Genomic DNA, 22,398 nt, shown 5'->3' with positions numbered 1-22,398 from the left:
TTGTAGATGCATAAATATGTATGTATGGCAGCTTCCGTCCATTTGTTGCAGAGATGGTTGAGTATAGTTGTTGATTAAGATTAAGAACAACATTTAAAAAAGCATCTATAATCCACTTAAAATCCATGCACTGTGCTGAAAAATATAGTACATGCAGTGAAGCATTTTAAATTATAAGTACAACAAAGAATAATTTAGAACAAAGCTTGATCAAAAATTGCTTAGCCATCTTACTGTGCTGCGTTACTGTATATCAGACCTACTTAGTAGGTTTTTAATGGAAAATAATGTTACTGTGTAATTTAGTGATTAGGCTTTTTTACAGTGTCTGGACCTTAGTGACTGTATATTAGCTTATCTCTATTGGCCTCAGTGAAACTAGCAGCTTTCACAGCTAACAGTCTGGCCTGAGCTAAATAATCATTCTGCCTTGATACTTCTGTAACAGTTTTTCAGTCAGGGGTGCTTTGTTGTAAGCTCCTGATGTAAATTCTGGTCTCTAATATTTCACCATTGAAAATGTAAGCCAGCAGCCAGCCTTTTCTTTCTCTCTTTTGTGTAGTTGTGTTTTTTCTCCCCTGAAGCATGACATGTGCTGCTTTCTGTATGTGCAAAATCTAATTAGCACTGTGCAGTTCCAGCCAGGTCACTCACAGATCCAAGTGCCTTCCAGATGAATGATGGTTTTTGTACCCCATGTGGGCACAGGGTTGCACTGAGGTTTTTGTGTCTCCTGCTTGCAATTCCTATTTGTAACATAGAAATTCTTTGACTACCTTAAATCTCTCATTTTTAAAACTTGTATAATGGTTTTCTTTACATTTTCCTCACTACTCTGCTTAATGCAACTCTGCTATCATAAATATAAGTTTTTCCTGGAGTGTTACAGAGAAGAAATTTTTAAAACCTAGTACATTGTGTAGATTGTTATTAACGAAGCATTCAATGAGTCTTTCTACTTGTACTGCGTAACAGAATGAACTAAGTTTCCAGCCTTGGGAATAATATTTAGAAGTGTCACACCCATGTACCTAGTAATTTTGACAGAAATCAGTTTACTAGAAGTCTTTTTAGTACTGCCATGTGCTAAGCTCCCTGTTGGTCCCATGGTCATCTTCAAATTTATTGTTGAACTGTATTGGCATTTGAAGATTTTCACTGTATGTAGTCTGCTTTCAAACATATAATGTAGATAGCTGTGGTTTTGAAATGATTTTGTGTGTCCATGAAAACTGGCAACTTATATTTTGCCATTTAAATGTGCATGTGGAAATGTGAACCTATACAGTTTTGTTAAAATATACCCACAGCGATGCAGAGAAGAAGAGAAAGGCCCTTAATGACCAAATAGAAGAGTTGAATGGTACCCTGAAAGCCATTGAAAAAAGGACGAAAGAGATTTTGCAAGAAAGAGAAGATGTGATGAAGGAATTGGATGGGAAACAAATTTTGCTAGAAAGCAAAGAACAAGAATGTATTACTTTGACAAAATTACTAGAAATCAGCAGAGAGAAGGAATCAGCGATCCTATTAGACAGGTTAGAGTGGTAGACATTAGCCGTGTAGTATGAGTGAACAATTCTCTGTTCAAATATCTGTTTCTTTTTTCTGTTGTATTGCTTATGTTTTCAAGTTTTATACTGCAACCAGTGCGGACTAGAAATTATCAGGCTTGGTTTTGAGTTGAGAAATGTTCATATAAACTACTGTAATCTAGGATCTGGCTTGAAGAAGAACATGAAAAACCATAAGCATCTGATAAAATCCTGGGAGGGTGAAACTGGATTTTGCTCTGAAAGGGAAATCTTTTAGAGGGTTTCTCTCTCTAGTGAAAAGATATTTTTTTCTGTGTAACCCACAGAAAGTAAATTGAGCAAGAAAAAGAAATGTCAGTATTTTCATTTTCAAATTAGGATCATAGATTTCTGCACCCACATACTCCTGAATTTCAGTGGGGACTGATTACTCATGTCTTTAATATCCCCTTGATTTATGAGCTTATATGTGCTTGGTAAAGTAAAATAAACTCTTAGATTGATTGCAAGCATCAAATGATTCCTTCTTTGCAGAGGAAGATGTATAGGTGTAATTATGGCCACACACTCAGCAGCAATAATTTTGTCTTTAACATTTTGTATTAAAGGATAATGGCACTTCAAATTGAAATGTTTGAGTGAAGTGAACATGTAAATATTCCCTCATACTAAAAAATGTGTTTTCTTCTTCTTATGAGTAATAGTTTCTCTGGAATTTTTAGCATATTTAGAACAGACTGTGAGACCTAATTGACATCATTAGGAATATTATCATTGATTAAAGTTATAAAAATACTACCTGTTTAGGTAATTTGTGTTAGTAGTTTATGAGTTTATCTTGCTGCTCAGCCATAATGATGCACTACTCAAAGCCCATTAAAATGATCAATCCTGTTTGCATACATGTCTTGGTCAAGTTACCCGTTTCTAAAATTCTGTATCTATCTATATAGAGAATCTCTGGAAGATAACTTAAATAAATGTGCTTTGGAGAAAAAAAAGCAACATGATATTCTCATTCGCAAGCAAACAAAGAAAGACAGAGAACTGAGAATTTTAAAAAAGATGGAGTTACAACTGAATATGATTTATGATTCCTTGGAACAAGATAAGTCACAGCATAAAAGACTCAAATTAGAGGTCTGTATGAATGCATTGATCATAAGGATTTTAAATTTTCTTGTAAGAAATCTGTCATGAAATCTTTAGACTGGTCTAAAAGGGGGAAGGGGAGAAGACTGTTTTAAGTCTTATGCGTATAAAAGTGCCAAAAGTGTTGCTACAACTAACAAAAAAAACCTCTAGGTGCTCTGGCTGTAATAAAAATACTGCATCGAGGTATAGTTGAACTATTCCTAAGAAATGGATTTTGGGTGGGAACATGCTGTCAAGGAGAACTGGGAGATTATACTGGCACTGTGGTGTCATGTCTGCCTTTAAAGCACTGTGAAATTGTGGTCATTTATGAGTGAAATAATATAGCGACTTGCCCATTGGCATCAAAGAAATTTGTATCAGAAAAATAGAGCCAAGTACTCCTTGTCTCCCAGATGATGAAAAGATAACACCTTTTTAAAATTTGAAGGTTGTTTGTACATTGAACATTACTGTAAGCAATTTATAATGTATTTATCATTACTATTGCAGGGGAGAGGAAACTAGCACTATATAAAGTCTGATATTAAAGAATACGTAACAAGTCTGTATGTTCTCTTTGTTTCCACTCAGATTTCACATTCCTCATTTCGTCCCAATCCCATACTGATTTACTCTTTTATTTGTGCCTCTACTATGCTGATTTTAAAGGGCAGTCTCATTCTGCTTGACTATTCAAAGCATTTCCTTTCTTTTCTTCTTCGAATTCTTCCTTTAAAATTTACTTTGTCTATAACTTTTTTGTATTCTCTTCGTCTCATCACTGGTTCTTCCATTCTCTCTTTCTTAAGCTTTTCTTTTATACTAGCTCCTTGCTTAGTCTAAATTGTAAGTCAGTCTTATAAAATTAAACTTGCTTAGTCAGGTGAATATTTTTTCATGGGACTTGATGTTTCCTACCTTGACACAATGGCCTTGAAAATTTTCTTGGTCTTTCTAAGCAATTCAGGGCAGAAAAAAAAGTCTTATTTACATCTCTGTGAAGTTTTTAAAAATAACTATAAGATATCAAAACCCACACATACTTAGCTTTGCTATTTAAACAACTCTAAACATTACTTAATAATATTTAATATTATTAAATAATACATTTTTTTTCTGTCTCCCCTGAAATTCCTCCTGAATTCACATGTGTATTAATTACCTAGTAATATAAGCCCATTTGGGAGGAGGGAGGAAAGCTCTATAACTACACAAAAAAGTTTTAGATTGAATTTCCTGAAATATTGATTAAAGGGCTGACTCACATTCCAGACTTTGATCTTAAAGCTTGTACTGAGCTTCTGTTCAGTATCAGCAAAGAGAATCTGGGAAATGGTATTTTTTCTTGTGTTCCTATTGAAGAAATATTCCTGGAGGGAAAATCACAATTATTCAAAAACATGTAAATCAAAGGCCATAACTCACTGACAGCTGTGGTTAGAGTTCACTGTCTTGGGTGAGACCCAAACCCAACCCAACCACTTTACACTGTGTGCAAGGGCAAGAGACCTGTAATGAGACCCCTAAAGGTTAGGTTGCATTGCAGAGGATTCCCTCAGTGCTAACGCTAGGTTATACTATAGGTTTGTACGTGTCTTGCAAGTAGCAGCATCATGGGGATTAGAGGAAGGGAATACCAGCAGAGATAAAGTGGAATTTTCTGCAGCATTTTACTCCAGAAGTTGTAGGATGCTACCCTAATGCAAATAGGCTGTGGCAACATAGTTGTTTTAACCCATCTTCCCCATGCTATGTGTTTTCTCTGATTCCTTTCTTGGGTCTTTTAGAAGAGCAAATGTGAAACCACCTCTCCTCTGAAGCATGGTCAGTCCAAATGCAGAGGTGGAGTATGACAGACTAGAGTGTCAAGCTTGATACTGCTTGGCTTTTGCTCTCTGGAGACTATTCTAATTTGGAAGACCTAGGAGCACACCTAGGAAAAGTTAAAATCTTTTAAGTAGTTAAAGTCTCTTTAACTACTTTAAAAGATGGAATTATATTTATTCAGTGTGATTCCAAGTGAAAAAAATTGCAAGATTTAATTACTAGTATAAAAATGCAATTGCAGAAGCAGCAGTACATCAGTGTGCTTCCCCAAAGTTCTCTGACTTTAAATCACATGCTAAGTGCATAATGACTGGTTTGTACAATAAGGAAATTACAGGAATACTTCCTTCAAATGTGTTTTTCTTCTTACTAAGTTGTGAAAGGTCAGCTATTGCTAAACGCCGACATTCTGTGCGAAAGAGAACTGGCCGCTTCGGCTATCGCCAGCCCAGATCAGAACTGCTGTTCCTCTTCATGCATGCTTTCTCTTCGGTCAGGCCAACGCAGAGACAGCCGAAAGTGCCTAAGTTTAGTCATGTCTTATGTGAACAAAAGTCCTCAATGGATTAAAGATGTTTATAAGAGCTTTCTATTTTTAGACTCAGGAACTTGATGGCATCTTTAGAATCCCATCTTGAAAATGTGCAAATGCCTACTTACAGCCACTACAGCCTTTTACACAGCAGAAGTGGTAACTAATATGTGCTCCACAGAAAGGCTATATTTGCTCCTTCCACAAGAGTGAAAGCAACTTGCTTAGAATAGGTTTTATTGACCTTTTAGCAAACCTAAGTCAAGCCAAATCGGTCTCACAGTTGGCAGCTGAAACCCAGGTAACTCCAAATGTTGGCCTGTACTGTGCCTCTTGTTTCCCTTTCCCTTAATGCAAGTAAGCAACATCTGATTTTATAATATTATCACAGAAGTGAAACCCATAAGTGCAAAACATCTCATTACCTATATTGAGGTATAGTGTTTTGAACTCTAACATCTGGTGGAGATCTGAGAAATATACCCCAGGGTTGCATGTATTATGTTTGAGTACTTCCCAGATGTGTCATTTAGTGTCATTTTTCCCCACCTGTATGAATTACAGATTTGCAGTTATGGACAGGTAACATAGGCCTGCGTAGTTAGACTGCTGTACTTATTTCTTATGTACTTATAACCATAAAGAATTTTTAAGTGAAGTTAGTCGCTGTGAGGCCAATACAACCTTTTGCCTTATGAGTTATATCACGCAAGTAGTTGTAGTGGGATTGTTCAGACATATTTTAATCAGAAAGTAGTTTCTAATATGTCTTCCTTCACACACTTAATTTTAAACTCTGACTGAATAAACAAATTTTCCCATAATGTACAAGAAATAATAATACATAACCTTTTGTGTTGTTAATTTTGACTTTCTAGAGCTTAAGGAGGAAATGTATTACTTTAATAACTAAAAGCTAAAAGTATGATATCAAATCTACACAGATGTGAAATATTGACCCTATTAAAATCAGTGGTAAATCTATGTTTTCATTCAGTAAGGTCAGAATTTCTGTGAATTTAGAAGGTGGCATCTTTGCATAGTCCCTCTCTGTGATTCTTTTTTTTAATGACGGTTTAGTTGATGACAAAATATAACCCTTATAAATTCAGTACTTAAACTGGGCTTTGTGAAGTTTAGTGTTTATAGTTAAATTCTTACAAGAAAAATTTGAGAAACTTGGATGTGTTGCTGAGGAACTCTACTCAACGAAGAACTCTTGAACTAGCTATTGTAACAAGACAGAAAATTCATTTCTTAATGTGTGTAACTACTTCAAATAGATTATCTGCAGTTTTCATTTTTCACATCTTTTGTTTGCATCATTCAGTGTACTTGGTTTATTTTTGTAGGCAGAAGCTATCCCTAAAAGTAATGGAGTATTATTAGAAAGACGACGAGAACTGCAGAAGGAAATTGAAATGACCAAGAAAAGTTTAGCTGAACAGGTGCTGAGTTCTGCTTTCTCATACTTTTTCACTATAACAGTTGGGTTTCAGTCATGAGAATAAAGGGACTATTTGAAGAAAAAATGGTGGGAGTTTCTAGTTGCAGCTTTCTGGTGAGAAAACATGCGATAGTATTTGTTCAATTTTAAAGGCCACTTGTTTGTCATATTTAAAAAATATTTTTCAGTGTTACTGGTCACATATTGGAAGACAGAAAGCAAATCTGCTTTCTAGGTTAAGTCTGAATATCACTAACTACAGTACAGCTAGAAATATGAGTATAAATATCCTTTGGATATGACACAGTATCTAGTTGAAACAAGGACAATTCAGCATTTGTACATTGTAATTTTTCATCTTCATGGTTTTGTCATTTGTGGATGTCTGTCTAGACTCAGCACAGCCATATATAGTGTGGAAATGCAGATGTCTCAGTTATGAGAGTATTAGTACTTGCCACTGTATAAATTACTTTATAAGAAGCAACATATTTCAGACAAACCTTCTTCTTAAGATCATACCTCCTTATCTTCTTACCCTTCTATCCATTTTCTTTTTGTGCTGTCTTTGAATTCGTTAGCATTATCAGGTGGGATTCAGCTTGTGTTTGAATACATATATGTTCGGTATTTACTTGTCACTGTTTGTGTATGGGATATGTATCCAGTGTGCCACGATGGTCAATAACAATCCAGTCATGTAGTCAGTGGAGCCTAGAAAGGCATCCATTCACCTCCTCCTAAAGAGGTCAGCCTACAACAAGTAGAACAAATAGCTCTTTAGAGTTCACTGACTGTATTGACTGAATATCCAGCAACTCTAGGCGTCTAGATTCTTTGCTCTGTTTTAAATATCTAAATTTGGTCTCTTAATGTGAAAGCTCAGTGTCATCCATTGTGTAGTATGGACATGTCAAGACCTGACAGTAAACTTATTTAAAGATTATATGGCCATAAGAAACCATTCTGCCCAATGGGCAATAGCTGAAAGACATTCTAGATTGAGAAACAGAAATACTTCTAGGGGATACAGTATTTTGACATGTTATTATAAGGATTGTGCATGGTGTTTCAGATGGTATTTTAAAGCAATATTTTATTTTTTAAAATCCCTGTAGTCTGTATATATGCTTACTTTGCAAATAAACACAAAGTATTTCCAACTTTGGGTTTGCCAATACTGATGCATCAATGCATAGGGAATTGAATTTAATTTTCTTTAGGAAATGATATCAGATATGGATGCCCGCATGTTAGAAGAATGCATTGCTGAAGAAGGCTGGCTTTTCAAAGAGCAGGAAAAATGCAGAGATGAGTTATCCAGACTTGCACATCTGATTTGGCTCAAAGTTGAAGAGAGGGAACGGAAATCTAGGGATGTTCGGAAAGCCCAGGTAAAAAATTATCTCATATAATTGGAAGACTCTTCTAAAGTCAAAGCTGGTATAGGGAGAAATTAAATTACTAGTGAAGGGAGCCTTATGGACTCTTGTTTCCCACTTTACTTTGAAGTCCATCACAACACAGGAAACTCACAATATTGTGGTGTTTTATTGGCAATTTATGGTGCAGTGCAACAGTATATTAAAATACCATGCCACAATTGAAACGAGGTATTGAAGGGATATTTTCTTTCAAGCCTATGGAATAAAATGAAACATTTTGAAAGAGAGAGGCAGAAAAGCAGATAGCCTCAACTGAGATTCTCAGAAGTACAACTGTGTGTTTTATTTTACAAATATATAGACATTAGATGATAAACAGAACTGCTACTCATTCCAAGGAGAGGCAGCAATTTTTATGTTCCTGTTACATTTCAAGGTGTAAATCATTATATTAATTGGAAGAAAGAGGAAAAGAACACTTTTTCAACTGACCAGTCATTGTGTTTGCTGCCTGCATTTTGCTGGTGTTATAATATCATGTATATGCTGTGATGTTGTCTGTAAAAATAGAATAAACAAACATGTCAGGCTTTGTACCTTCAACAAAAATCAGACCATAAACAGATTAAAAAAATAAACAATACAAATTAGTGAACAGACAAACATGCCCAGAGTTGCAACCCAACATCCACCAGATTTATACAATACCAGTCTCCTCCTTCTGACACCAGTGGGAGGTGAGAAAAGGCCTATCCATTCAAAGTTAATGGCACAGGCTATTAAGGACTGAACACAACTGAAACCAACAGGTCCAGAGCCCTAACAGAATGTAAATGTACTGTTCTACTCAATCAGCAGTGATTGCATAAAAGCCAGAAAGAATAAAAAAGAAATTTTATTTAGAAGGTACAATTTCAGTGGTGCATATGCTAAATAATTATATAGTGATGGAAGTGAGACGCTGATTAATAGAAACAGTAGAACTCCAGATACAAGGGATTAAGCATTTTAAGATGCAGCATCAGACTATCTACATTCATAGCAGTCATTGTAAGCTTAATATACACAGAAAAAATGTGTTCTTTAATGTTGTTACAATAAAAACATTTCATTATAATTAGCATAAATTCTTAGAATAACCTCACGTCTCTTTTCCTCGTCTAAGAGGAATAGCTGTACTGAGTCATTTCTTTGAAGATATTTCTTTGATGTATCTAAAGTACTCACTAAATTCTATTTAAATTTCAGATACAACTCCAAAATATTATTAAAGAAATAAAAAGAAAGGATCTTGAAATAAGAAAGTGTAAAAAGAGGAAAAGCGAAATCCAAAACCAGTAAGAAAATAATAACAATACATTAGCTAGAAAAGTCTTCTAAAGTAATTTTTATCCAAGTAATATATGCATAAAATTCTAATAATTATTTCTTTCACACTTGTAATTTCTTCAGACTCCAAGGATTTGCTAAAATGCATGGTGTTATCCAAAATGAAAGGAATAAATGCATAAATTTGGTGCATGCTGCTCAGCAGAAAGCAAGTGAAATTAAAAACCGGGTAAAATTGCTAGGAAATGAAATAGAAAATTCAAGGAATACTGTTATAACCAAGGAAAGGTAAGTTTTAAGTAAGCTGTAGATCACAATTATAGAACATAAGATTAGAAAGAATCTTAAGAGAGAATCTAGTCCAGCTTCAGCTATGCCTATATCATCCTTGATAGTTATTATCCTGATTTTTAAAACTTGATTCAAAGACATTTAGCAACACCCTTACATAGTATGTTCCAATTTCTTATCACCCTAACACTTCACAATTAGCTTGGGCACCACTGCATGGCACAAAACAGTTCTGAAGTTTGTCTGGCTACTCCCTCACTTTCCCATCCTTTGAGGGGACAAATTGTCATTGCATTTCCTTTGTATCACAGCTCTTGAGCCTCTAGCATCTGCATTATCATAGCATCGTAGAATGGTTTGGGTTGGAAGGGACCTTAAAGATCATCTAGTTCCACCCCCCCTGCCATGGGCAGGGACACCTTTCCACTAGACCAGGTTGCTCAAAGCCCCATCCAACCTGGCCTTGAACACTGCCAGGGAGGGGGCATCCACAGCTTCTCTGGGCAACCTGTGCCAGTGTCTCACCTCCCTCACAGTAAACAATTTCTTCCTAATATCTAATCTAAATCTAATGTATGTTTGTAACTTCAGATATGTGAAATTCTACGCTTTTGTGCAACTGGCTGATACACTTTGTTATGCACATACCAAACGCTTCCTGGGTATGGAATCTCAGCTAACCCTCCCCATAGCCTGAAATGTCAGCATGACTAAGCTGGAGAATGGGAGTCATGGGGAAAAAATGGGAATGTAGATAAAATTTGTTAAAACTGTATTGATGGGGGTAGGTGGAGGGGTGGGAGATATACTTAGCTCTTCAGCTTTCTAAAATAATAACTCAATTCACACTTGACCCTGAGCCTACTCTGGAAACTCTGCTGCCTACAATGATATAATCCACATGTATTTTCTTCTACACAAAAACAGTGTAAGTTTTAGTTCTAGTCACAACATGACATTAAACAACTAACAAACTGCAGTGTTTGGGACATTCTTTCCTTGCTTACTGAAATGGCTCATTTACTTTTGACCTTATCTCCAGATGGTAATTTTTTCCATACATATTCTGTTAGTGCCTGCACAAAAACTTAAATTAGGGTGTACCATTGCTTTTCGTAATGGCATCGGTGACAGCTGTGACTCACTGTTAAATGGTGTTTGCATTTTTCTGTTACTTCTGGTCTTTTAAGAAATTGTATGCTCTGCAAAAAGATTAAAATGTTGTACAATACCTTATGCAAATCATACCCCAAAGAGCTTTACAGTACCATTACAGATTTAAATGAAGAGACGGAGTACAAAAAAAGATGATAGACTAAAGAAAAAAATGACATGTTTTCAGGTAAGATTTAGAATGAGAATTAGAGTCACTGAGACAAATGCAGGAACAAAATGGAGATTATTTTTGTGAACTGAGAGAGTCAGTCATGAAACTTCGTTTTTTCTGTTCTGCATTCCTAAAACTTTCTCCTTTGTGATGATGGTTCATGTCAAGCCTGAAGTCATCGTTAAAGGGGGGCTATCGTTACAGGTGCTTTAAATCCTTTTACAGTATTGACATAAAATTTAAAAGTAGGAAAATACAGTATATTGTGATGTTACACATGGAGTAGTCTTAGTAAATGTTACCAAGTCACAGATTTTCCAGTGCACAATGGCAAATAACCAGTTATCAGTTTTTAAATGTAACTAGATACTGTGGTTACTGAATATTACAGATTTGAACTGGCTGTTAACCCAGCCATCTCTTTATGCTCAACCGTTCGATGCATTAGTACTTTTTCTCCTGCTGCCAAGAGCCATTATGTCTAGTGAGAAATTATTTGGCTGCATTTCCATGACTTAAATAAAAGCTGTAAGACCAAATCTGAATGCTGGTGTTGGTTGCCAAATTCAGATTGCTAATTCCAGTACTGATTTCAGGTTTGGTCCATGTGGAAATCCGACTCAGCATCTGCTCAGTTACCATGTGTAAAGGGTCTTATGATAATGATCATTTGCATAGACTTTGACTTGATGTGGTGAATACAGATCTAAATCACTTGTGGTGTTTATGAAACCAACCTCTGACGCCAAGCTGGAATCTAAAGAGATGGTAATGGGAGCACTCTTTGGACTGCCATTTGTCTATCTTTAAATTTAGATAATTATAAAAGTTTGGAGAGAGGATCAGTCCACCACAGGACTACGAAACCCTGATTTCTGTCAGAGGCCCTTAGACCTCCTACAATGCAGACTGTAAACCTAGTTTCTGAGCTCTCCTCTTAGTTTTTATTTGTCCATTCTGTTGTGACCTTGTGTAAGAGCTGGTGTGCCTAACCTTAAGTTTGTGTTAGGAGCCCACAGAACAAATTATCCAGGTAAGTGAACAAGGTCTCTACATTAATGGAAAGAGTCAGATGTCTTTGCCTCAGGGAGATCCTGATAACCTTACTTAGGGAGCACAATATTCCTTTTGGAGGTCTTTATTCTCAAGGCACCTATCTCTCCCCATTGATCGTATAGGAAACTTTGAATTATGTAAGAAGGATGCTTCAAAAGGCTTCTACATTTGAAATACAGTTTAGACCAAATGAATTAGGTAGGCTGAATCCTATACCTGTACCTCTTAAATTTTATTCTTCCCTTTTTCCTACCCTTCCTGTCTTTTTAAGTCTTCGATATTTTTCAGACTTTGTCACCTTATTCTTATCTGTCCTATTTTTCTCCTCTCCTCCATTTCCCAACCTTCCCATTACCCCAGAACGTTTTTCCTTTTTCTCACTCCAGAGGTGAGTTAAACATTCCAGTATTGAATGCTGAATGATTTTTCAACAACAGATATCCATCATTGGTAATACTTGAAATATAGAGAGAGAAATCTGAAAGAAAATCAAGATCCAGTCTCACAAAATAGAAAAAGTTTCCGTTTTTGTTTGCTTGCATTTGACTGAGATCTTTTGACTCTTTTAGAGATGCTGTTTGAATCCAAGTCTCACATATTCTCAATGGACGCTTTAATCATCACTAAATTAGCTGTTCTGAGGTGGGATATCTATTTCTGTTAGAGATGCACCTCTTGGAATAGATGGATGAGTGAGTACGTTGTATTCAATAGGCTGCAGAAACTGACCCCATATCTCGGTGGCTGTGGTACCCATGAGGAAGGGGAAAAGCACAGGTCCGCGCTGCGTGCCAATTCACGAAGAATAAAAGTTTCACCTGCATCTCCTGTACTCCTGTGCTTCCTTCATCTGACACAAAAAATACCTGGTGAGATTCTAAGGTGCTTTTCTCTAGGCAAACTATGTAACTTTTAATTGGGACTGCACATCAAGGGACTGTTCCCACTGGTTGAAATGACCCATGAAAACTAATCTGCCTTCATGCATCAATGAGAAATACTTAGCATTAATCATTAATTAGTCCAACACGTAGACCTGCTGAGCTGTCAAGATGCTGTAGGTGGGACTTTCATGCCTGAGTTCAACTAATGTAACAGGGACCAACAGTTTCATTGAGGCATCTACATTTATCCAGGTTTTACACAACCTCATCATCACAGTCATAGAAAAATGGGGCTAGTAGAGAGAGAAAGGGTTTACTTAGGCAATCCTGCTCCTACTGCAGCATACGACTGCCAGTCATTCCCGAGAAGGCCAAGCTGTGCTTTCAAACCGCCACTGGGAAACTGCATTTTCCCCAGCAAGCTGTCCCAGTCCTTCCTTAACAGTGGAAAGATTTTCTTAACCTTTAGCTTGGATATTTCTTGCTGCAATGTAAGCCTATTGATTCGTATTCTGTCCACCAGGGCCATGTCAAATAGATATTCTCTTCCTCCCTGCAATGACATTTCAAGTTACTGGAAGAAAGTTAATCACGTTCCTCTCCCATCCTTTCGCTAGGCTACACAACCCTGCTTCTTTCCATCAGCTCTTATAGATCTTTCTTGCATCATTCTTTTTTTTTGCCTTTCTTTTATTTTTGGCAACATGGTCTTTATTTTTCTTGAGAGGCAGTGCCTAATATCACTGGGTGAGAGTGAGATTCATTCAGGCATCTTGCAAGTTATATTTCTGCTTATGTGTCCAGGTACAATGGTAGCCTTTCTTGCAACATGATGTATTGATTCATGTTCATGGAAGTGTAAGTAACAACCAGACCCTTTTTAAAAGAAATTATATCTACTCAGTTGACCTTGATTCTATATTTGTACAGGTAGATTTTTTCTGCCTACATGTAGCACCTTGCATTTGTTATTTAATATTATCTCGTTTGTTCAGATCTTTTTTCAGACCAAGGTAATTTTGAATTTCAGTCTTCTCCTCCAAAAAAATATTTGCAGTCTCTCTGTGCTTAACCTCATTCTACTTATGTAGTACTTACCCTATATTTTCATCAAGACCTCATTTCCTTAGCTTGTTTATGAGAATGTCATATGAAACAATATTAAAGCTATGTAAAAATCAAGATGTGTGATACCTACTATTTGTCATCCACACACCTGTCAAATTATCATAGTAAGAAATTGGTCTGGTTCAGCATGACTCAACACACCTGTATTGGTTGCTATTCATACCCTTTTTCTTTTCTAGCTACCTACAAAGAAAGCGTAATGATTTATTCCAGATTTATTCTTTAGAAACTGAAGATAAGTTATCTATAGTTCCCATAGCTCCTTTTCCCTCCATTTTTAAAAATAGGTATGATATTTGCCCTTTTCTAGTGCTCTGTGTACCTCACTTACTTTCTCTGAAATTTCCAAAAATAAGCACCACAGATCTCCACTTTTTCAAACCAGTCCCTTTATCTAGGTATGTGTTGCCTCTCATCTGTTCATCCTTCAACAATTCCTCCTGACTGATTACAACCAAACGCAGAAAAGCCTCTCTTGTAGAGCCTTTTCCTGTCCCCTGTATCAAATCCACTCCAAGAAAGAAGGCATTTTTTTTGGTTTTAAGACTTAGAATCTCTTAGAACTCAGATAAATTCTTGTCCATGGAAAACACTATAAATGGGGAGAAAATGAAGATGCCTATAGTCACATCACTTAAGCAGACACAGACTAGCATGGTGTCCTGGTTTCGTGGGGATAAAATTTATAGAATCACTTTTCTGTTACGTTTTGTTCTGGTTTGTGGCCAGCTGTGGTGTGGTGATCAAGGCCATTGGCAGTTAAATCCAGGGCAGCTGACCCAGGCTGGCCCACAGCTGTATTCTATAACATTAACATCAGGTTCACTATGAAAGGGAGGGCTTGCTGGGGAGGGGGGGATCTTTGAGCTGTACTTTTCTTTTCTCCCTTCTTCTCTTTCTCATCTCTTCTCAACAATTGCTATCCCTGGAGCGACTTGCCACCACTCTATGGGCTAAGTATAATTTTGTGTCCTTTTCTTTTGTATTAGCATTGATATTGGTTTCCTTATTTTATTAAATCTGTTTAAATTTTAACCCACGAGTCTCCCTCCTTTTCCCAATTCGCTTTCTCAGTTGTGGAGGGGACATTAGGTGATAGAACAACTGGTTATTGCTTAGCCCCAGGTGCAGGCTAAATGAAGACACATGGTTATTTCTAAATCTGCTTTGTTTTCATACTTTTGGATTAGCCTGCATCTAATCACTCCCAATTCATATTGCATTTAAAAGTAAGCCTAGTATTTAAGTTTAATGTGAAACTTTTCATTTTTTTTTTTTTTCTGGTTTGGACAGTGGTTTTTTTTCTGCAATAGTCCTTCTTCTCTAAATTAACTATTCAGTCTTGCAAAATTTTACTTGGTGAGCTGTCCTTAATCTCATTAAGGTACCGCTGCCTCCAACAAGGCATTTTCAGTTGAGTTGGTGGTTGAGAAATTTAGCCCCAGGTATGAAACATCACTGGAAGCATACCTGCATCCTCATGTTTGTGCTGGTCCTGCTTTTACATTCTTTCGCTCTGTGTATTATTGGTCATGAGTTTTAGTTGTTTATAATTAAAGTAAATCTTTCTGTACCTAGTTGCGCACTGAACAGCATTCATTTTAAACCAAATCATGATTTGACAAGGAAATTGTTCATTACAGTTATTTAAGGTTTTTACTTTGTCTGCTCTTAGACAAAGTGTGAAAGGAGCTGTATGACACTTATGTTACAAGATAAAGTGTTCTGATAATGTTCCATAATGACCTCAGAAGACCTGTCAGTTTTCCCTTTTTTCATTAAACATCACTTGTTAACTTCCAGTGAACAAGCCCCATCTCAGTAGCAACACCTAAATATTTACTTCGTCTTTTTGCTGACTACTCATAACTTTAAGAGACAGTGACCACTTGTTTCCTTAATAATATCACCACCAGCAATTCATGGTTAGCATTTATAGTAATTACTTGGGTCATGTTATGTTAGAGCTAATAGATCAAGGCTGGCACTGACAGATAGCCAGGTGCACGTCCAAGCACAATACCCCACCACTGTCAGTCTTGCAAGTCCAAACATGAAGAAATGGTCCCAGTCAACTCCTTTATTTATGTGAGTATTTATGTGAAACATGGACATCCAGGTAGCATATGCTGGGAAGTGTTTTTCCGTGGGATCATCTCACATCAGAAAGGTCAGGGAACACCTGCCGCTGCAGGTCCCGGGAGTACGACATCACTCAGTGTCACTAGTGAGTCACTTCAGGACACATGCCTGGGAAATTTAACGTAGAAAACTTGGATGCCTACAGGGATGAGACCTTTAGCACTAACCAGCGGGGAAATGGGACTTTCAGATTTAACTTGTAACCGAACTGTCAGGCACTTGTATCCTTCCTACATCCTCGGGGTCAAACAGAAGGTTGTAGGGAATAAAGGAAGATTCCCTGCCTCAAATGCTTGGTGTGTTCCAGAGGATAAAAGAAGTAGTCTGAGGACAAAGCAGCAGGTGGGGCTCAATTTCTGGCAGACAGCAGTGTTTGCAACTGCCACACCATTGTCTCTCAAAAAAAATTAAATGGCTCATAATCCTTTGTATTAACCCCTCTCCTCGCCCCCAGCACAAGGAAATCTTGTCTGTTAGCCTTGAGAAAGTCTGCAGGGATGTGCTCAAACTGTGAGTCCCAGAGGAGCCTCAGGCACCCACCACTGCCCCTGCGCAGCCGCCCCCACTGCTGAAGGTGCCAGCTTGGCCAGGCTGCAGAGACCTGGGGCGCGGGGAAGGGAGCAGACACCGGTGGGAGCTCCCACCCTTCCTGGTGCTTCTCTCCTTCCTCAGGACGGAGCTGTAGCTGTGGCAGGTCTCAGCTCACTGCCCAGCCCCAGCTGGGGAGGGTGGCCCTGAGTCCACACCACTATGGCCCGTGACTTGGTACAAACCATCTGCAGCTTTTCATCCAGGCCACAAGCTGAAGAAGGTATCAGCCCCTGGCACAGCCTTTTTCTAACTTCTCAAACATCTTCAGAAGGTAGACATCATCTTCTAGTCCAGGGCTCTTGTCGTGATACCTGGTGGCTCAGAGAAGAAGTCTCATCCTTGCATTACTTATACACAATTTCAGGTTGCTGTGTTGCACATGGAGAGGGAGTCAAGAGAAAGAGCATTCGAGACATTTAAACCATTACGGTGAAGCTGATTTATATTTGTGCATTATAGGGATGACCTTCTGTGATACAAACTACTCGTTTTCAAATTGCCATTGATTAGCAACAGGACAGGAGAATGACATATGTCCGCCTCTAGTTTCACAGGGAAACGTCTCCCAGTGTTTGACCAGTGTCGTTTAGCTTAGGCCTACACTGCTTGAGCATCCCAAATGCTCTTCCAGCAAGGCTGGAGTCTTGCTTCCAAGGTCAGGGGTTGGCAGTGCAGCCACCCCAGCCCCTTTAGTGTGGTTCTCCTGGCATAAATCAGACACACTGACACCTTCCATCTGGGGTCATGTAGTAATAGAGAGGCTTCTGGTTTCTTGTCTGAAAAAAATAACTGCTGTGGCTTTTTGTTTGCTAGTATTCCCAGTGCAAGGACAGGATTAAACGGATGGAGGAAATCTTTGCCGACCCCGCAAATGAGAGCAGGAAGCGAGACTTGGGAGGGAAGGACCCATCTCCACCTGAGCTGCTAAAAAAGATTGAGCAGGTAACGTCACTTCTCACATCACAACATATTCCGCTGCGATTGACCTCTTTTAGAAAAAGCAAATGGTATCTTTTAGTTTTAAAATAAACTTTCTGTAAGAGGAATTAAAATAATTATGATTGGCTAATGGGAACTCCACCCCAGTGTCTGCTTTCCAGGACAACTGGACATGGGACATTTACCATGAACACTTCTGCTTGAATTACTTGAGCTTTTTGCTTTACTGTCCCGTATTCCTTGACAGGAGGGAGCTCTGCATAGCTAAGCAGGCTACAACATAGCCCGCTATTACCACCCTGCAGGTTTCTTGGAGTTGTGAGGTAAGTTTAAAAGTTCTCTTTCAATCTTGTGATTTTAAAGTCCTTTGAGTTGCACAATACTTTCTTTCTTAGTCTTTGGAACCCATACTTACTACTTTTTTTTTAGCAGCAGGAAGGAAAAGGTATTTAAAGCAAGAGCTGAAACTTTCTCATTATGGTGTGACTCAAGGAACCAGAAGATTTAAAAAAAAAAAAACCTAAAAACAAACCCTAAAAAAACCCCATTATTGTCAAGAAAATGACAGCAAGGCAGTAATAAAGCTGGTGCAACCCCCACCCCCCAAAAGGGCCCGGTCTGATATGGAAGAACTGTACGACTCACAATGACCAACTGAACCAGCTCTGGCCTGATACTTGTCAGAGAGGGTGAAAATTTTAAGAAAACTGATGGCGAAGTGATTATTTATGGCTGTTCACCAGTATTATTTCAGCAGCTCACAAAGCAAGCACAGGACCACCTCCTGCTGCACCTTCCCCTGTCACTTACCTACACCTTTTACACTCCTTCTTGCTGCAGCTAGAGGTGGAGCTGGTGCAGAAGGAGAAGTTGCTGGAGACAGATTTTCTCTACGAGCATGTTTGCCAGCTGACGGACAGAATCCGTGCCACGGCAGAGAACGGGAAGCAGGACAGGCTGCTGCTAGCTAAAAGGGTAAGGAGGGCATTGCACGCTCTGCTTGCTGGCCTGTATGAAATCAAATAATATCTGGGCAAGAGGTAAGATGACTCACTTGCAAATTACAAAAGTGTCTGGAAATAGTGCTAGGCAAATCAGATGTTAGTCTTCAGAAATTACAGACATTTAGTAGTAACAGTAATATATATACAAAAAGCATTAGGGGAGTGTACTTCCTTTTTGGGAGAAAGTTGCACCACAAATAGTACCTTTCACCAAAATATAGGATTGGTTGTTTCTCAGGTAGGTGCTTAGGAACTTGGTAGAATCCTCCTTTTGCGTGTGTACTTAACAGCCCTTCCACAACAAACACAACAAAGCCTAAAAAGAAATAGGGAAAAGCCAGGTGAGTTCTACTCCTACACACAAAAAGATAAACTTGATACCTGCCTCAAAGTTTCTTTGTTATTTAGGTAGGGAGAACCACACAGGAAAGAAATACCATTTTCAATACAGTTACTTTTATGTAATTATAGCAATTCCCTTTTAACTGCCAGTCATATTGCTTGGGGAAGAGCAAAAATCCTCTCACCCCCATCTCCTTAATGAAAAAGCTCCAACTAGAGCAGAGCTGAGTGCAAGACACAAAAAAAAAGCTAAGTAATTAATGTAAAACAAGGCCAGGGTTGATTTTTTTTTTTTTCTTAGGTGTTTTGGTACTCGGAAAGGCTTAAAAAAAGCCACATCTTTATAGTAAATCTTTAATTTTCCACAGGCGGAGAAAGAACATGGCTGTTATTTGGGTTTGTGAAATCATGGCCATGGGCTAATAAACTACTGTAAAAATGTCAGTGTGCCAAAAGTTACATTCGCAAGTGCTCCGACTCTCCCAATTCCCTATTAGTCACTTCAAAAAGAGTATTTAAGTTTGGGGTGTTTTTTTTTTTTTGTGGCTTTTTTTGTTTGTTTTTGTTTGTTTGTTTGGTTGGGGTTTTTTTGTTGTTGTTTAAATAAGCTCCAGTCAGGCTCAAGGATTCCTTACCAGCTCCTTTTCTGTTCGTCTCCCTGCCAAGGATAACTTCACAACTCTCAGGCCCGCTGCATCCGCATTATCACTCAATTATCTTGTAAGGATCGGGCTTATTACACTTTTATTACAAAGTTAATTGCGCACAAGCTCAGCCAGAATCTGGGTTTAATACCTGCCTCTGAGGGCAGCGGGGGTTTTGCTACTCAGCTGAACAGGAGATAAATACAAACTTGCTTTTCTGGCTCTTGTATGGGAGTAGGTGTGACTCCTGATGCTGCCAGTTTCTGTGGTTCTGAGTGATGCAGAACACACGTCTTGTTTCATTAAGTCATTTTCAAGCAAGGAAATGTTTTTTTAAACCAGGTCAAGCTGGACTTGTCACATACTTAATACTTACCCAAGTGTCATGCCCAGCAAGTGTCAGAAGGGAAGCCCTAACTAAAATGTTGTTACTTATTCCAGACAAACAAACTGCAGAAGAAGATAAGGGACAGAACCCAGGAGATGATAGCTCTTGTTGCAGAGTTATCCATGAAGCAAGCCCTTGCCATTAAACTTGAGCAGAAAATGAGACACAAAGAACAATTTTTGATGACTGTTTCGTCAAGGATAGATCAAGGCCTTCCCCCTCCCAAAGAAACAGAAAATGAATATTATGCAACAAGAAGATGCAAAAAGAAGCAGATGAAGCCAGAGCTAAAGTAAGTTTTTGCCATACGTTGCAACTAGATCTTCAGCCCCATCTTTCCACTGCTCTAGCTTGTCTTTCTGAAAGAGCTGTGCTACCTCACTGCGTAGCTGCTCCATGACAACACAGAGCTCCAGGAGTTGGTGGAGATGATGGCATAGACAGAGACAACTACTGAAGTGGTACATTGTGGATTTGTGGAGTTTTAACTGGAGGCTGGCAGCACTGCTTAGAACTGGTCATTGAATCTTAAGGAGAGATTACACTAGAAGGAAGACTGACTTACCTTCAATTGTTAACGTAATTTGTGTGACCATGTTTGGCATGATGGGTGGGACAGCCGTCGGTGAAGAGCTGCTTTCCATCTGATCTCAAGGTAAAGCTGCAAAACGCAGGGAGTGGGCTTCAGGAAAATTAAGTTTAGCATCTTCCAGATTCCAGTGGAACATCAGATCAGAAGCAGCAAAAAAATCAGCTTGCAGGGCAAGACCCTGAGGGTAGGCAGGGCAGCATATCGAATAGTACTTCACATGCTACCCCGATGGATACTACGCCTCCTGAGTTGAGACCATCAGTGATCCCTGAGCAGAGAACTCCCGGAGAAGAAAAAGTATTATAGAAGTGAGATGTGTGTACTGAGGGAACTCCTGCTGATGGAAACTAGCTTTGCTATATGAATCCTTTAGTTGATCACTCCACGGGAAACTTAAAAGCACACAAAGCTGGGAGAGGAATACACTGTGGGTACACTTAAAGAACTTAAAGTCACGCAGAACTGCTGCAGTAAAACTGCTTTAGAGTAAGAAACTTCTGTCATTAACACTTCTTCTCATGCTGTGACTCAGTTTCCTTTCAGTGCTGCAGATGCAAGCTCACTGCAGTAACTGTATTCAGGAACAGCTCCTGTCAGCGTAAATACAGCCATGTTTTAATCACAGAATCATAGAATGGTTTGGGCTGGAAGAGACCTTAAAGATCATCTAGTTCCAACCCCCCTGTCACAGGCAGGAACACCTTGCTCTAGACCAGGTTGCTCAAAGCCCCATCCAACCTGGCCTTGAACACTGCCAGGGAGGGGGCATCCACAGCTTCTCTGGGCAACCTGGTCCAGTGTCTCACGACCCACACAAGAAAGAATTTCCTTTCTAATAGCTAATCTAAATCTACCCTCTTTCAGTTTAAAAACCATTCCCCCCTCATCCTGTCACTACTTGCCCTTGTAAAAAGTCCCCTCTCAGCTTTCCTGTAGGCCCCCTTCAGGTACTGGAAGGCTGCTAGAAGGTCTCCCTGGAGCCTTCTCTTCTCCAGGCTGAACAGCTTCAGCTCTCTCAGACTGTCTTCATAGGAGAGGTGCTCCAGCCCTCTGATCATCTTCGTGGCCCTCCTCTAGACTTGCTCCAACAGCTCCATGTCCTTCTTATGTTGGGGGCCCCAGAGCTGGATGCAGTATTCCAGCTTTTGAAGCACCAGAACTATTATCTTGTTCCTGAGATGCTCTGTGCACACTTATTACAACTTTTAAAAGTTCATCTAATCCATTTTCTTCACAAATAACAAAAGCACTACAGGCTCAAACTGTATACTATTTAAAAGGACAAACTCACATCTACGTGGTCAATAACTCATGCTTTCCTTTTAATACCCCTCTGGGCTTCTTGGTTTGCTAAGGACTAGACTGATGGCATTTCCTGTGTTAGGCATTCTGTACAGTGGCTCAGGAGAGTACTGGAGTTTTAAAGCATATAATCACTATGTGATCACAATGTGTTTCTTTCACAGCGTGCTGCAGAAGAGGAACAAGCTGCAGCACCCTGCTATGTCCACCACAACAGCTGAAACAACACCCAACCGCCTATATCCCAGGATGACGAATACAGTCCTCCCATTGCCAGGCCCTACAGCACTCTGGCTACTTTTAAACGAAGTCAACCTGGTTCAATATGAGACAATTTCAGCAAACCTATGTAAAGCCAATTGAAATCTGAACAGACAAGCACCTAAAGCAGGAGAGGCCATTACCGGCTGCGTGAATCTCTAGGGTCAGTAGCATTTACACTGCACTGAAGGAATGTCTGTTAGTGTTTAGCCAAATCCATATTGCAAAACAAAGTAGTTGTAGAAGTATAGCTAAATAGTCAGTGTTACAAGTTCCCTTCTCCTGGCTCGGAGGAGCCTGGTATCCCAAATGCAG

General features: G+C 38.8%; 1 protein-coding gene across 1 annotated transcript in view; it reads left to right on the top strand.

Moving 5' to 3' along the window:
- The window catches only part of CCDC146 (coiled-coil domain containing 146), a 78,950-nt gene extending 56,758 nt beyond the window's left edge, over nt 1-22,192 (top strand). Inside the window, 14 exon segments of the mRNA XM_068400604.1 lie at nt 1,311-1,538; nt 2,489-2,675; nt 6,384-6,479; nt 7,702-7,872; nt 9,112-9,200; nt 9,316-9,480; nt 10,075-10,145; nt 16,166-16,362; nt 17,425-17,553; nt 18,391-18,525; nt 19,982-20,168; nt 20,171-20,220; nt 21,987-22,140; nt 22,143-22,192. Of these exon segments, the coding sequence (XP_068256705.1) occupies nt 1,311-1,538; nt 2,489-2,675; nt 6,384-6,479; nt 7,702-7,872; nt 9,112-9,200; nt 9,316-9,480; nt 10,075-10,145; nt 16,166-16,362; nt 17,425-17,553; nt 18,391-18,525; nt 19,982-20,168; nt 20,171-20,220; nt 21,987-22,140; nt 22,143-22,192 (1,909 nt within the window).
- The last annotated feature ends 206 nt before the right edge of the window (nt 22,193-22,398 follow it).

Source organism: Nyctibius grandis, chromosome 5 (genome assembly GCF_013368605.1).
Source record: "Nyctibius grandis isolate bNycGra1 chromosome 5, bNycGra1.pri, whole genome shotgun sequence".
NCBI lineage: Eukaryota > Metazoa > Chordata > Aves > Nyctibiiformes > Nyctibiidae > Nyctibius > Nyctibius grandis.
The sequence above is the reverse complement of the archived record's forward strand: the minus strand, read 5'-3'. Positions and strand labels throughout refer to the sequence as shown.